The 17011-nt window shown below is 44.3% G+C and overlaps 1 protein-coding gene across 1 annotated transcript in view; it reads right to left on the bottom strand.

The window, feature by feature from the left end:
* The window catches only part of LOC137378210 (disks large-associated protein 4-like), a 241043-nt gene extending 233595 nt beyond the window's left edge, over positions 1-7448 (bottom strand). The window contains exon 1 of the mRNA XM_068048408.1: positions 6495-7448. Within this exon, the coding sequence (XP_067904509.1) occupies positions 6495-7448 (954 nt within the window). The remainder of the gene's footprint in view (positions 1-6494) is intronic.
* Positions 7449-17011: the final 9563 nt, after the last annotated feature.

The raw sequence follows: 17011 nt of genomic DNA, 5'->3' as shown, positions 1-17011 counted from the left end.
AATGGTAGCAAGCTGCCAACGTGCACTGGAACTCCCTGAGCAGAATATTACTGAGTTGCTCCAGTAATGCAGTAGTGCACCATGTTTTGAGGAAATCAGAGTGAGTTGGGACTGCTGTTCCACACCTCCTGGCAATTGGATCCAAAGCAGAATAAAAATAGATTGTTGCTGGAGAGTGTTACATTACATAAAATTTACAGCACAGGAACAGGCCATTTGACCCAAATCCTCCTCCCACTCTACTTCATTTATGAAGATGATATTAGGATATCAGCATATTACAAGAATATAAGAAAACAAAAAATTAGAGCAGGAGTAGACCATTCAGCCCTTTGAGCCTGCTCCGCCATTCAATATGATCATGGCTGATCTTCACTTTCCTGCCCGCTCTCCATATTCCTGGATTCTCTGAGACCAAAAATCTATCCCAGCCTCGAGTGAAGAAATTTCCCCTCATCTCAGTCTTAAATGATTGACCTTTTATCCTGAGATACCTCCGTGTTCTAGATTCCCCAGCCAGGGGAAACAATTCCTCTAAGTGTCTACCCTGTCAAGCTCCTTCAGAATCTTGTATGTTCAGTGAGATCACCTCTCATTCTTCTAAAGTCCAGAGAGAATAGGCCCAATTTTGACAGTCTTTCATCATAGGACAACCCGCTCATCCCAGGAACCAATCTAGTGAACCCTCGCTACACCGCCTCCAAAGCAATTATATCCTTCCTTATATATGGAGACCAAAACTGGACACAGTACTCCAGCTGTGGTCTCACCAAAGCCCTATACAATTGTAGCAAGACTTCCTTGTTCTTGTACTTCAATTCCCTTGCAATAAAGACCAACATGCCATTTGCCTTCCTAAATTGCTTGCTGTACATGCATGCTAACTTTCTGTGTTCCTTGTGCAAGCACACCCAAGTCTCTCTGAACATCAACATATAAAAATTTCATGCTTATTCAAAAAAAATTTTGCTTTTCTATTCTTACTACCAAAGTGAATAACTCATACTTCCCCACATTGTACTCCATCGGCCACCTTTGTTGCCCACTCACTTAACCTGTCTATTCTCCTCCGATTCATTTTTCCCTCATGTGTTTACCTAGCTTCCCTTTAAATGCATCTATGCTGTTCACTGCCAATTCTGTATGTGGCAGTAAGTCCATATACTCACTACTCTTTAGGTAAATAAGTTTATCTTGAATTCCTTATTGGATTTATTAGTGACTTATTTGGGGAGCAAATTTGCAGGGAAATCATAGAGCAAGAACCATAGGGTGGTTATATTAGGAGACTTTAATTACCTCCAAATATCAATTGGGATAATGTTAGAGTAAAGGGAAAGGAGGGAAAGGAATTTCTGAAATGTGTTAAGGAGAATTTCTTTGACCAGTATGTTCTCAGTCCAACTAGCAAGGAGGCATTGCTGGATCTGATGCTGGAGAATGAAGTGGATCAAAAAGTGTTTGTGAGACAACACTTGGGTAAGAGTTATCATCATATCATAAGGTTTAGATTAGTAATAGAGAAGAACAAGGAACAACTTAAAGTACAACTTCTTAAATTCAAAGAGGGCTAACTTCGGTGGGATGAGAGAGGATCCAACCAGAGTAAAATGGAACCAAGGAATGACAGGAAAAACTGTAACTGCAGAATGGGTGATCTTTAAGGAGAAAATGTTTCAGGTACAGGCTAGGTACATTCCAACAAGAGGAAAAGGTAGGGGAACCAAAGCCAGGGCTCCTTTGATGATGAGGGATACAGAGAATAAAACAAAACAAAGGATGACATAAGATGTTTGCCAGGTGAATTCTTCAAGTGAGAACCAAGCCAAATAAAATCAGTTCAGAGGGGAAGTGAAGAGGAAAATACAATTGGAAAAGAGAGAATATGAGAATAGAATAGCAGTTTACAGAAAAGGGAAGCCAAAAATCTTCTACCGACATGTAAATAGTAAACGTGGTAGTAAGAGGAAAGGTGAGTCCTATTATAACCAAAGAGGGTGATATATGCTTAGAAGCGCAGGGCAAAGATCGAATATATAATGCGTACTTTGTATCAGTTTATTATTTACTAAGGAAGAGGATGCTGACTAAATATAAGTACAAACAGAGATGACAGAGGTAATGGATGGGGTGAAAATTGCTAGGCAGAAAATACAGGCAAGTCTGGCTATGCTTAGAATGGATAAGCTGCCTGGTCTAGATGACTTGCATCCCAGGTTGCAAAAGGAAGTTGGGGTGGAGATGGCAGAAGGGCCTACCATAATCTTCCAATCTTCCCTAGATATGGGGGCAGTGCCAGGATTGGAAAGTGGCAAATTTGACACTTTAATACAAGAAAGGGTGTAAGAACATTCCTAGTAACTACAGAACTAGTCAGTTTTACATCAGTGGTGTGTAAAAGCTTTCAGAAACAATGGGCTGAATATTATGGGCCCTCCTGAAGTGGGGTCACAGGTGGAGGGGCCATCGCCACCCTGTTGCCAAGCGATTTTGCCGGGAACGGGATAGGCCGATGACAGCCTTCCCCCCCAAAAGGCCAACTGAGTCCCTTAAGTAGTCTATTATTGGCCACTTAAGGGCCTCTTCCCACCGCCGCTGGAATTGAACGAGCAGTGTAGGGTGCCTCCACCAAACGGGGAGGGTGCCTTGTAAAATGAGGTGCCCTCCCCGTGGGCTTGGGTGGGTGATCCCTCCTTTGTGGGCAATCTGTGGCCCACGGAGGTTCCCCGCCGTCAAAACCTACATCTTCATGGGTCTCCTCCATCCCTGGACTTCATGCCCACCCTCCCACCCACCCTTGCCTGGGTCATCTGGACTGCCCGGGCGACCCTGCCTCACTTAACTGAGGTCTGGGGTTTCAGTGACGGGCCTGGATACGAGGCCTCTGCAGTACTGTCAGTGGCCACCATTCCCAGTGGCACTGCCAATACTGCTGAGCTGCCTGCCCTGTGATTGGTCAGGAGCTCTTGGAGGGGGGAATCCCTATCTTTAAAGGGACAAGAATCCCAGCGCCGGCCACTCAGTCCTCAACAACAGAGGAATACTCTATGAGTGCGGTGGGAGGGAGGGGGGGGGGGGGGGCGGTGGCAAAAGGCTGAGGCAGGGCTCTCCCCACCTTTCTGACCTGATGCTGAGAGCCCTGCCTCCTCCACTAAATCCAGCCCAATAATCAGGGAAAGAATTAACAGGCCCTGGGTGAGGTTTGAGTTAATTCAAGAGAGACAGCACTGATTTGTGAAAGGGAAATCATGCTTGAATTTTTTGATGAATGAACAGAGAAGGTTGATGAAAGGAATGCAATGGATGTTGTCTATATGGATTTTAAGGAAGCATTTGACAGAAGTGCTACATAAAAGGCTGGTTGCCAAAATTGAGACTCATGGAATAGGAGGATCAGTGACAGCTTGGATAAAAAATTGGTTTAAGGACAGAAAGCAGAGTGCCATGGTAAATGGTTGTTTTCAGACTGCAGGGTGGTAGACAGTGGTGTTCCCCAAGGTTCAGTACTAGGGCCACTGTTTTCTATTGACATAAATAAATGACCTTGGAATACCGAGTAAAATTTCAAAATTTGCCGATGATATCAAACATGGAGGGGTGGCAGAGAACAAGGATGATACAAATCAACTGCAACAGGACATAGGCTAGTAGAATAAGCAAACAAATGGCAGACAGAATTTAATACAGACAAGTGTGAGGTGATGGATTTTGGCTGAAGGGATAGGGAGAGGCATTATAGATTTATTAGGGCAGAGTGTGTTGGAACAGAGGGACCTGGGGCTCATATGCATAGATCTTTGAAGGTGGCAGGATGTACTGAAACAGTAGTTAGCAAAGCATATGGGATCTTGTTCTCCATAAATAGAGGCATCGAGTACAAAAGCAACAAAGTTATGCTGAACCTGTATAAAGCTCTAGTTGGGCCAGAAGTGGAGTACTGCATCCTGTTCTGGTCACCACACTTTAGGAAGGATGTAAGGATCCTTGAGCGGGAGCAGAGTAGATTTGCCAGAATGGTTCCAGGGATGAGGGATTTTAGCTGCAAGGTTAGGTTCGAGAAGCTGGGATTGTTCTCCTTGGATTGGGAGAGAGATTTGATAGAGGTGTACAAGATTATGACAGGTTGAGATAAGTTAGACAAAGAATAGCTGTTCCAATTAGCTGATGGTACAAAAACCAGGGGACACAGATTAATGATTTTGGGCAAGAGATGCAGGGAGCATGTGAGGAAGACCTGGAGCTTGCTGCCTTTGAAGGTGGTGAAAGCGGAGCCAATGAATGATTTCATATTGGATGGGTACTTGAGGGAAATAAACTTGCAGGGCTACAGGGAAAGAAAAGGGGAATGGGACTGACTGGATTGTTTTGCAGAGAGCCTGCATGAACTCGATGGGCCGATTGGCTTCCTTCTCTGTCGTAACAACTCTAGGACTATCTTATATTTATGGCCCCTAGGTTTGAACTCTCTCTATGCCTACCCTCTCAAACCTCTTCATAATTTTAAAGACCTCTATCAGGTCATCCCTCAGCCTTCGCTTTTCCAGCAAAAGAGGCCAAGCCTGTTCAATCTTTCCTGATAGGCATAACCTCTCATTTCTGATATCATCCTTATAAATTTTTTTTGCATGTTCTCCAGTGCCTCTACATCCATTTACAACATAGAGACCAGAACTGTGCACAGTTCTCCAAGTGTGGTCTAACCAAGGTTCTGGATAAGTTGAGTATAACTTCTCTGCTTTTCAATTCTATTCCTTTACAAATTAACCACAGTGCTTTATTTTTATTTTCTGTGCCCTTGTTAAACCGCATTGCTACTTTTTCTGAAGCAAAATTTAAATACAAATTTGTGAATCTGTACCCTTAGACCTCTTTTCTCCTCTTCTCTCCTCTCCACTTACTTTTCAAAGAGTTATCAGTGGAAGAAAAAGTGAATGGAAAAGGAGATAAACAATTCACACATCTTATGCTCTCGATGTACTGAAATGGTAAATATTTTCTGAAGTAACTGAGAAACATCATCAATATTCATTCATCAAGTAATTAATAACCGGCAATCTGTAGCAAATACATGATAGACTGAACTTCAGTGGTTATTAATGTTACCGCTTAAGGTGAAGAATGTAATGACTGCACAGAATGCCGTCAGGATTTCAGGTTTACAGTGTACAGCCCAGAACACCTTGGCTGGAGTGTAGCAATTTATGCATAATTACCATTTTTACAGAAAATATCCCCTTTGGACTGTAGTAATTAATGCTGAAATTAATGCGTCTGCTTTGCTCACATTATATCCATCTGAAATTAATTGCTTTCAGTTATACTATATACACTGCTTCATGGATTACATGCCTGAGTACTTTCTTCGCCTGCTCACAGGTAACTTCCCAGTTCTCAGAACATCCTGTGGGACAGCTGCTGGTGTAAAACCAAAAGTAAAGACATTCAACTACAGAGGACCCAATATTTATAAAGTAAATGCAATGTCATTTGCAACTGCCGGCATGTCTCACGAGATCAAATGTCACGTGATAAAACCTCCACGAAGATGTCCAGCCAGAGTTGGCACACCTACAAAATGTGGGTGCTGACACTCAGGGGGTAATTTTCACTTTGGGTGTGAGCACAAAACTGGCGGTTGCAGATCATCTGAAATTGGCAGAAGGGTAAATTGGGCGGGGCGTATAATGGGCAGCTTATCTGCTACCACCAGTTACCGCCACTGTTGAAATTCAAAACGAAGCCCTCAGAGTTGGTTTACTTTTGATGGAGGGCCACTTGACCTTAGTAATGGAGAGCGCTCTACACTTAGAACTGAATGTCCCACCAAAGAGGTAATGTCTTCAGTTGAAGAGAGGGGAGAGGAAACTGTTGAAAAAAAGATTTTTTTTTGTTTCTTGGGGAAAAATACCACTCATACAGTTAGTCAATAAAAACTAAGAAAATTGTCATGAGAGATGCAGAACCTTTCCCCTTTACAGGTATATAGATATTGAATTACAATAATTAAGAAGTGATTTCAGAGAGAAAATTGTCACTCATTGTAGTACTGTTATGTTAATTTTACTTCTGCAATTTTCGAATGAACATTTAAACTGCCACTGAATGGTCTATTACTTGGATTAAATGCGGTTGGTTTGCAGTTATGTTTGAGAAATTATGGAATGTTAAACAAATTCCACTAAATTGCTGTATCAATTCTCTAAAACTGCCCTGCTGTGAACTGTTTTTAGTACAGTTTTTGCTGATAATGCCATACATTTGTCAGATGAAAGGTGTACTTTAAAAGTTGGATGTTGTTCAACACTCTTTTTAAATTAACATTCATGGCACCTCTTGGGTCCCAAAGGAAATGTAATTGAAATGGATAATATGGTGTAAAGTACAGCAAAAAGTTGTAAAGCTGCAATTTGAATTTTGTGAAATGAATAAAAGATATTGTGGGATTTGCTTATGGAAGATTTGAAACACACCAACCTTCAAAACACATCACCTACCTTCAAGTACTGAGAAGCAAGATCATGATGATATGACTTGGATTTCAATAGTGCTTTGTCCATAGTGGCAGATGATTTTTGGCAAACTTCTCGTGTCTGACTTAGGGTTAGTGTGGACCAGGAACCCCTCTTTATGTACTTTGAGTCAGCGTTTATTGGTATATTCACACATGGTGAACATTTCAAGTCATTATTGCTCTTTGAAGCTTTAAGGGTATGTTCACTGATTGTGTTATATGCATTCATGAAGTATTTGGCAGGTCCGTGGTCAGTGCGTCTCCCAAGTGTCATTAAACTCATTGGATTCCGATAGTTGCAGTTGTCACTATCCAGGTTATCATCTGAACTCCACCAGCCTGATATGTTTGTTCTAGTTCTGCGTTTTGACTCCAATTTTCGGTCCTTGCTCTTGCTTCGCTTGCTTTGCTTGGAGTCCTCTGGGCCATATTTGCTCCCATTCATACTTCCTTTACCGGTGGCCTCAAGGGACTGAGATTTCGCAAAGAGCTTTTGCACAGAGTGCATGAGGTGACGTATCCGACCTGGACTTTCACTCCGGTGTTTGTTGTCGCTCCTCTGGAACTGCAACGTGTGGAATCCATCCCTGTGAATAGGCAGCTGCTTCTCAAACTGGTCCAGCAGGTTAGCAGGAATGCGATTTATTTTGCTTGTGGAAGTATTTGGAGTAAAACCACATTCATCTTGCAGGTCAAAGTGCGAGTTATAGTGGATCCTGGGGAAGGTACTGCTGGCAATCTGATTGTTCAAGGGGAGGAGGCAGTCTCCCTGGATAGCACTAGAAGCTGGGAAGCGGTGATGCTCCATTTGATATGATTCTGCTGGACTGAGCAGATAGGGATTCCTCTCCGGGGTAGTGGTTGGGTACATTTGGTTGTTTGTAGGTTCGCAGTTGTCAGAAAGGTGACGGCTTCGATTGCCTCCTAACCCTTTCATGGCTGTGTGTGTTCAAATATCATACCTCTAATTTCAAGACAGACAGATGGCAGTTTTCCAGCTGAGCCTGCAAAGAAAGGAAATCACACAAAGAAAGTAAGTCAATTAGTCAGCTTTTTTTGGGGGTAAAACCATTAAAAAATCAGACATTTTATTCCCTTCATATTTTGCAGCTCACTCATTTTCTTTGTATTTAGTTGCAATTTGCCATAAGAATAAGTTACTCAAACCAAGGTAACTGTTGAATAAGACAGTGTGGAAACAGAACAGCAAACTACTTGGGGAAGGAAAGTACATGTTAACATTCAGCAACATATGTTAATTCAAGAAGAGGAATCACTTCTCAAGGTCGTGCTGTGTTGAGCTATTCTGAATTCCACTGAGATGAAGAACAATTTTATTGAAATGGGGAGTGAAGGTTAGTACCATCAAAAAAATGTTCATTATTTAAGTGACTTTCTGCCATGTTCATCTGTACTGGGAACCCAAACTTACAACACACTGTCTAATTTCCTCCCCTGGTACAAGACAATGAATTAAAGAAAAGCAAAACTCGCCATTCAAATAGCACTAATGAAAACCCCTGTGTGCGAGGGTCAGAGACCTGGAATTTTTAATTTGTTCTACTGCTTTTGCATGCAGGTCACATTTTTTTGAAAGTTGTTTTCGCTTTTCCCTGCCAGATATTTTTCCCCGCTGCTCTCCACTGTATAGCACAACTGTATCTGCCCTCATGCTTTCCGAGCAGGGGGTGAGAGTGGGGGATGTGGTCAGATTTCAGATGAGGGTCTCCAGCACTCTAATACATACACCAGGTGAAACAAAGTGAATTATAAGCCAACAAATTGATTTATTTTACCTGTAATATCTGAATGAACAGAATAAAATCTACTGAACGCTTCCAGCGTTCCGGACGACTACATCTGCAGGAAGTATACCCAGTTGCAGCTCCTCACAGACCGCATGGGTCGGTTGCAGCGGCAACTGGATGCACTTAGGAGCATGCAGGTGGCAGAAAGTGTCAGAGACAGGAGTTTTAGAGAAGTGGTTACACGCAAGGTGCAGGCAGATAGATGGGTGACCGCTAGAAGGGGCAGGCAGTCAGTGCAGGAATCCCCTGTGGCTATCCCCCTCTCTAACAAGTATACCGTTTTGGATACTGTTGGGGGGGATGGCCTATCAGGGGAAAACAGCAGCAGCAGCCAGTGCAGTGGCACCACGGCTGGCACTGTTGTTCAGCAGGAAGGGACAAAGCGCAGAAGAGCAATAGTTATATGGGACTCTATAGTCAGGGGCACAGATAGGCGCTTCTGTGGACGTGAAAGAGACTCCAGGATGGTATGTTGCCTCCCTGGTGCCAGGGTCAAGGATGTCTCTGAACGGACAGGGGGCATTCTGAAGGGGGAGGGTGAACAGCCAGAGGTTGTGGTACACATCGGTACCAATGACATAGGCAGGAAGAGTGATGAGGTCCTGCAGGGGGAGTTTAGGGAGTTAGGTAGAAAGTTAAAAGACAGGACCTCTAGGGTTGTAATCTCGGGATTACTCCCTGTGCCACGTGCCAGTGAGGCTAGAAATAGGAAGATAGTGCAGTTAAACACGTGGCTGAACAGCTGCTGTAGAAGGGAGGGTTTCAGATATCTGGACCATTGGGATCTCTTCAGGGACAGATGGGACCTGTACAAGAAGGACGGGTTGCATCTAAACTGGAGGGGCACAAATATCCTGGCTGCGAGGTTTGCTAGCGTCACTCGGGAGGGTTTAAACTAGTGTGGCAGGGGGGTGGGAACCAGAGCAGTAGGACAGCAAGTGAAATAAATGAGGGGGAACTAGTAAATAAGGCCAGTAAGACTAAGAGGAAGAGCAGGCAGGGAGATGTTGCAGAGCACAGCGGGACTGGTGGTCTGAAGTGCATTTGTTTCAATGCAAGAAGTATAACAGGTAAGGCAGATGAACTTAGAGCTTGGATTAGTACTTGGAACTATGATGTTGTTGCCACTACAGAGACTTGGTTGAGGGCAGGACAGGATTGGCAGCTAAATGTTCCAGGATTTAAAAGCTTCAGGCGGGATAGAGGGGGATGTAAAAGGGGTGGGGGAGTTGCATTACTGGTTAAGGAGAATATCACAGTTGTACTGCGGGAGGACACCTCGGAGGGGTCATGCAGCGAGGCAATATGGGTGGAGCTCAGGAATATGAAGGGTGCAGTCATGATATTGGGGGTTTACTACAGGCCTGCCAACAGGAGGTAGAGGAGCAGATATGTAGACAGATTTTGGAAAGATGTAAAGGTAACAGGGTTGTAGTGGTGGGTGATTTTAACTTCCCCTATATTGACTGGGACTCACTTAGTGCTAGGGGCTTGAATGGGGCAGAATTTGTAAGGAGCATCCAGGAGGGCTTCTTGAAACAATACGTAGATAGTCCAACTAGGGATGGGGCCGTACTGGACCTGGTATTGGGGAATGAGCCCGGCCAGGTGGTCGAAGTTTCAGTAGGGGAGCATTTCGGGAACAGTGACCATAATTCCATATGTTTTAAGGTACTTGTGGATAAGGATAAGAGTAGTCCTCGGGTGAAGGTGCTAAATTGGGGGAAGGCTAATTATAACAATATTAGGCAGGAACTGAAGAATTTAGATTGGGGGCGGCTGTTTGAGGGTAAATCAACATCTGACATGTGGGAGTCTTTCAAACGTCAGTTGATTAGAATCCAACACCAGCATGTTCCTGTGAGGAAGAAGGACAAGTTTGGCAAGTTTCGGGAACCTTGGATTACGCGGGATATTGTGAGCCTCGTCGAAAAGAAAAAGGAAGCATTCGTTAAGGGCTGGAAGGCTAGGAACAGACGAATCCCTTGAGGAATATAAAGACAGTAGGAAAGAACTTAAGCAAGGAGTCAGGAGGGCTAAAAGTGGTTATGAGAAGTCATTGGCAAACAGGATTAAGGAAAATCCCAAGGCTTTTTATACGTATATAAAGAGCAAGAGGGTAACCAAGGTAAGGGTTGGCCCACTCAAGGACAGAGAAGGGAATCTATTTGTGGAGCCAGAGGAAATGGGCGAGGTACTAAATGAGTACTTTGCATCAGTATTCACCAAAGAGAAGGACTTGGTGGATGATGAGCCTAGGGAAGGGAGTGTAGATAGTCTCAGTCATATCATTATCAAAAAGGAAGAGGTGTTGGGTGTCTTGCAAAGCATTAAGGTAGATAAGTCCCCAGGGCTTGATGGGATCTACCCCAGAATACTGAGGGAGGCAAGGGAAGAAATTGCTGGGGCCTTGACAGAAATCTTTGCATCCTCATTGGCTACAGGTGAGGTCCCAGAGGACTGGAGAATAGCCAATGTTGTTCCTTTGTTTAAGAAGGGTAGCAAGAATAATCCAGGAAATTATAGGCCGGTGAGCCTTACGTCAGTGGTAGGGAAATTATTAGAGAGGATTCTTCGGGACAGGATTTACTCCCATTTGGAAACAAATGGACTTATTAGCGAGAGGCAGCATGGTTTTGTGACTGGGAGGTCGTGTTTCACTAATTTGATTGAGTTTTTTGAGGAAGTGACGAAGATGATTGATGAAGGTAGGGCAGTGGATGCTAACTATATGGACTTCAATAAAGCCTTTGACAAGGTCCCTCATGGCAGACTGATACAAAAGGTGAAGTCACATGGGATCAGAGAGGAGCTGGCAAGATGGATACAGAACTGGCTCAGTCATAGAAGACAGAGGGTAGCAGTGGAAGGGTGCTTTTCTGAATGGAGGGATGTGACTAGTGGTGTTCCTCAGGGATCTGTGCTGGGACCTTTGCTGTTTGTAGTATATATAAATGATTTGGAGGAAAATCTAGCTGGTCTGATTTGTAAGTTTGCGGACGACACAAAGGTTGGTGGAGTTGCGGACAGTGATGAGGATTGTCAGAGGATACAGCAGGATATAGATTGGTTGGAGACTTGGGCGGAGAAATGGCAGATGGAGTTTAATCTGGACAAATGTGAGGTAATGTATTTTGGAAGATCTAATGCAGGTGGGAGGTATACAGTAAATGGCAGAATCCTTAGGAGTATTGACAGGCAGAGAGATCTGGGCGTACAGGTCCACAGGTCACTGAAAGTGGCAACGCAGGTGGATAAGGTAGTCAAGAAGGCATACGGCATGCTTGCCTTCATCGGTCGGGGCATAGAGTATAAAAATAGGCAAGTCATGCTGCAGCTGTACAGAACTTTAGTTAGGCCACACTTAGAATATTGCGTGCAATTCTGGTCGCCACACTACCAGAAGGACGTGAAGGCTTTGGAGAGGGTACAGAGGAGGTTTACCAGGATGTTGCCTGGTCTGGAGGGCATTAGCTATGAGGAGAGGTTGGATAAACTTGGATTGTTTTCACTGGAATGACGGAGGTGGAGGGGCGACATGATAGAGGTTTACAAAGTTATAAGCGGCGTGGACAGAGTGGATAGGCAGAAGCTTTTTCCCAGGGTGGAAGCCTCATTTACTTGGGGACATAGGTTTAAGGTGAGAGGGGCAAAGTTTAGAGGGGATGTGCGTGGCAAGTTCTTTACACAGAGGTTGGTGAGTGCCTGGAACATGTTGCCGGGAGAGCTGGTGGAAGCAGGTCCCATAGAGACGTTTAAGAGACATCTTGACAAATACATGAATAGGATGGGAATAGAGGGATATGGACCCCGGAAGTGCAGAAGGTTTTAGTTTAGGCAGGCATCAAGATCGGCGCAGGCTTGGAGGGCCGAATGGCCTGTTCCTGTGCTGTACTGTTCTTTGTTCTTTGAATTTCAATTTATTTCATAATGCGCCTCTTAACATAGAAAGTAACAAAGCACAACACATGATCCCCCTTAGCAGGCTAAATTGTCTTTACTAACAAAAAATAAGCTGAAACTAGTCCGCTAAAGTTAGAAAGGGAGTTCTTTTCCTTGGTTTCTGACTTCAACTCCAGATTTTGCCAGATTTCACTAAGACAGGAAGCTAAAGTTTTGACCACTGATTTTGCCTCGAACTGCACATCTTAGGGGCTTGACCAGTACATCAAACCTATTATTGCCTTCCTTGCTGTGGGCTCCTGCCCATCTAACCGCATTGCCATCAGTTCAGTATGCCATCAACCCCACACCCATACCCACGACTGCCCTCCCCCTCACTTCCCAAACCACCCTGACTGGGCTCACATGAAGCCATTGCAACAGATGTTTCATATGAATGTTTCCTGGAATACCTTAACAAACCCCCAATGTCTAAGTCCACATGCTGAATTCAGCTTAATTGCAACATCCTGAAATATAATTTTGCCTGGATCACTTAATCAAAAATCTTGAAACGTGACAGAGCCTGTACAGCCACATGGGCTGTGTTGATAAGACTTTGCACTTCTGGGAATCCTGCTGCTCTGAAAAAAGGAAGATGTGCCTCATCGTTCAGAAGTTGGGGAACTGTTGGTCCCCAGGTCTCAGTCACCTGCTGTAGGCAGTGGTGCCTAGAAAGGAGTTAGCAGTAATTTGATTCAAGCCACTTGTCATGGGAAGAGCCATGCCAGTTGTGGAGGAGGTTTGGCAAGTGGTGGTCCCATGGCAGGAGACAGCAAAGGTCTAAGATTGCATTCTGGCGTAGTGTAAACTGTGAACACACAGCTCTTCAAACATGTTCATGTGATTCTGATGTGGTCTACACATCCGGCTGCTTGAGTAGCCCTCCTCTGCTCTTCTTCACCCCCAGATCTCCTCAATAACAGCAAAAGGTCAGGCAGCACAGCTGTAAGGGTGCTTTCGGGTGCGGTTACTCCAGGTTTTCCAGGTACAGTGATGATGCCAAGGCAATGACATGATGTGTCAAAATTTCCACAGCAATAAAGTCACATCTCCAATGATTAATGAAGCTTGAACCTGCTGCTTCCCTAAGTGCAGGCCGAGTGGAAAACCTGGAGCATTTGGAAATCGGGCACAAGATTCCCTCTACACCAGTCCATGATGTGCAGAAACAGAATTTTTTTATTATTTATTTAGTTTATTTAGAGACACAGCACTGAAACAGGCCCTTCGGCCCACCGAGTCTGTGCCGACCATCAACCACCCATTTATACTAATCCTACACTAATCCCATATTCCTACCACATCCCCACCTGTCCCTATATTCCCCTACCACGTACCTATACTAGGGGAAATTTATAATGGCCAATTTACCTATCAACCTGCAAGTCTTTTGGTGGTGGGAGGAAACCGAAGTACCCGGCGAAAATCCACGCAGACACAGGGAGAACTTGCAAACTCCACACAGGCAGTACCCAGAATTGAACCCGGGTCGCTGGAGCTGTGAGGCTGCGGTGCTAACCACTGCGCCACTGTGCCGCCCACAATTTTACCCACAATTGACAGAAAAGGTCAGGCTTTTTGGAGCTGTTGCTATTTTAAATTAAAATAACTATAGTGCAGGCCAGCAGGGTCTATGCAGGACAGAGAAGACAGAGCTGACCAATTTGCATTAATCCAACAAATAAAATAGTTCCTCAACAATGACTATAGTATTAAAATTGTAAAAGAGATTTTGCTGTAAATTTTGTTACATTTTCTTGCCTCCTTCTCTTTAGATTTCTTCAGATGGCATACTATATCCTTGACACAAAGTCTGGAAAGTGGCCTACTCCCAGGCAATGTTCCCTGTAAAATTTTGTTGTTGTGCGCAGCCAGATTTTCAATGTGCAGTATCATTAAATGTTTTTGTGTGGCTGCACATGTGCTGTATTTAACCTGGAACAAGGCCTGCACAGTATCTTCTAGGCTGCTGCACAGCCGTGCATGTGTGCAACTTTGCTCCCAGGCCGCTGCTAACCATGTACTGCAGCCAGCTACTGGGAGGTGATGTATTAGCATATTCTGGTGTCATCTTCCTGCTAATTCTTTCTTCTGTTGACTAAAGCCTGGTCTTTGCTCAGCAGCTCTTTAACAGCACAGCTGAAGTTTGAAACTAATCACATGGGAAAATGTAAATGCAATCTACAACCTATCACTCCTTTCTCGGAAAGTTGGGACAGGAGAACATTTTAAATCATATTTATACCAGTGAGCATCTTCCAGTGAGGGTGCTGGTTTCTGCCGTGACAGAGCTCCTGGTTTTAGCAGGAGAGTTTAGCAGGTAAGTTAACCGTTAGGTACATTCAACAATAATTGCATATGCTCAAAAATTGTCTTTAACTGTTCTGTGCAGGTGCAAAATTGTGCTCTTTCAATTTGGCCAATGGCCATTCCCAGTGCCTGGGAGAAGCCCTGTACAGGTGTACTGACACCTCAGTCTGAAGAATAATAGATGGAGACATTAGTTCCTCTGCATGATATATGACAAAAATATAAATCTGTTGCCAAAGAACATGTTTACTTTATTACATGAGGCACTAAGAGGAAATGGTGTTCATTAAAAATACTACTTTCAGTTGAGGCTGGAAACAGCACTGTGGAAAGGCCAATGCCAACATGTCTGAGATGACGGCTTGAACCAAATGTGAAAGGATGGCTGGGAGATGATTAGGATGCAGGACGGTCCATTGATGTGCTTGATTTCTCCTCAGTGCAACAGAAACAGCTGTCCTCAACAGTTGCTGTTACATCTAAACTGAATAGACTAAGCAAATTATGCTTTTATTGTCCAGATGGATCCCTATGGGGATCCGTATTGAGAAGAACCCATGCAGTTATTATGATACAAAGTAAACTTCAGAAATCCCACCTCAGAGCATCAAGTACCCATTAAGTCCCGAGTTGGCAACATTCCCAAACAATCTATTTCAAATCATTTATTCTAGATATGCATATTTCAAATCTAATACATTCAAATTGGCCAAGTAAATGCCCTGATTTACCCAGTAAATTTCATTTGTTTTCAATCTCTTCTGCAAACATAATAGTACCACAGCAGCCACACTATTATTGAAGGTGGGTGTTCTGTGCATTAAAAGGGAAAAAGGCTCCCAGGAGTTGTTGAGAAAGCCTTCCAATGAATGCAAAATAAGTTCTCAAAGCCTTGGCTTTGACTTTGTTAACAGGAGAGTTTTGTATGAACTAGTTTAAAGTAAGGCATTGTTACACACGCAAAAGTATGGATGAATACAAACTGCCATTATTCATAAAGAAGGAAATAATTTCGAAATTCAAAAATTCTTTGATTTTATTAAATTGCAGCCTTCTTGTATGGACTGCTATTGTCATTTGCAATAAGCAAATGAGGAGGGGGGGAGGGATGGGGAGGGAGGGGGAGGGGGGAGGGGAGAGGGATGGGGAGGAGGGGGAGGAGAGGGGAGGGGGAGGAGAAGGGGGAAGGATGGGGAGGAGGAGGAGGAGGAGGGAAGGAGGGATGGGGAGAGGAATGGGAAGGAGGACGGAGGGAGGATTGGGGAGGGGGGGAGGGATGGGCGGGAGGATGGGGAGGAGGGGGGAGGGATGGGGAAGAGGGGGAGGAGGGATGGATGGGAGGGGGCGAGGGGGCGAGGAGGGAGGGATGGAGGGGAGGAGAGAGGGGAGGAGGGAGGGAGGGAGGGAGGGAGAGGGAGGGGGAGGAGGGAGAGAGGGAAGGGGAGGAGGGGCAGGGAGGAGGGAGGGAGAAAGGGGAGGAATGGGGAGGAGGGGGATGAGGTGGGAGGGATGGGGAGTGGGGAGGGATGGGGGTGCCCAGGAGCATGCGGGAAACCTTTTAACTCCAGTGTACGGCTGACATCACTAACTGGTTATCTGTCCAGAAGTCAGCCAGATTGCCAGGTTTGGCTTCCAGTTAGGTGGGGAACACTGGAGAGGAGTTATCAGCAATATCATGCACTACCTCATTCAACAAAAAAAATGCTCATGGAAAATGGCAGTGTTCCCCGTCAGTGTTATTTGATTGACAATCAGTGTTATCTCCTCTTTTTACATCAGCTGCATGACCACTGCAGGGAGGGTATTGATTGGGACATATTCCTGCTCAAAAAATGTTGTCTCCCTATTTCTCACCCTCTTGTTCCAAATTCTGGAACTATCCCTAAGATCCCCTCAAATCTTCGTACATGGTGCGTCTCAAAGATAGAATTTGGCTTTGGTTGTACAAAGATCTTTCAGCTTAGTAAATTTACTGGAAGCTGATAAAGGAGTTCACAACAAAATTATTCCAGGTCGGTGTTTCTAGGTATAACACAAAGAGGTATTCAGTGACATTTGACAACAATAAATGGAATCTTGTTTTAAAGGCTAGAAAACGTTGATGAATTGTAGCAATTTTTACAAATCGCTTGCAGTTAAATTTTCACCAGTTTAAGAAAAAGTGGTGACTGGATTTATTCATGATGCTCAAGCTTAAGAAATAATTGGGGTAATTTTCCAAATCTGTGCTGCTGGTTGAAAGCCTCACCCATCAACAACACAAATCAGTAATTCAGGAATGCGCTGCATACAATGTTAAAGCAAATGGTCGGCAAGTTATGGAACGTGTGCACCCAAATTATCAATTCAAAATCCTGATGGGTGAGGGCCCTTGTCAGCAGTGCAGATTCATTACGTTACCCCCAACATATCTGCCAGTTAACCACTTAAAATACCA

Source organism: Heterodontus francisci, chromosome 16 (assembly GCF_036365525.1).
Source record: "Heterodontus francisci isolate sHetFra1 chromosome 16, sHetFra1.hap1, whole genome shotgun sequence".
In the NCBI taxonomy this organism is placed as follows: domain Eukaryota; kingdom Metazoa; phylum Chordata; class Chondrichthyes; order Heterodontiformes; family Heterodontidae; genus Heterodontus; species Heterodontus francisci.
This window is presented reverse-complemented; position numbering and strand designations above follow the sequence as displayed.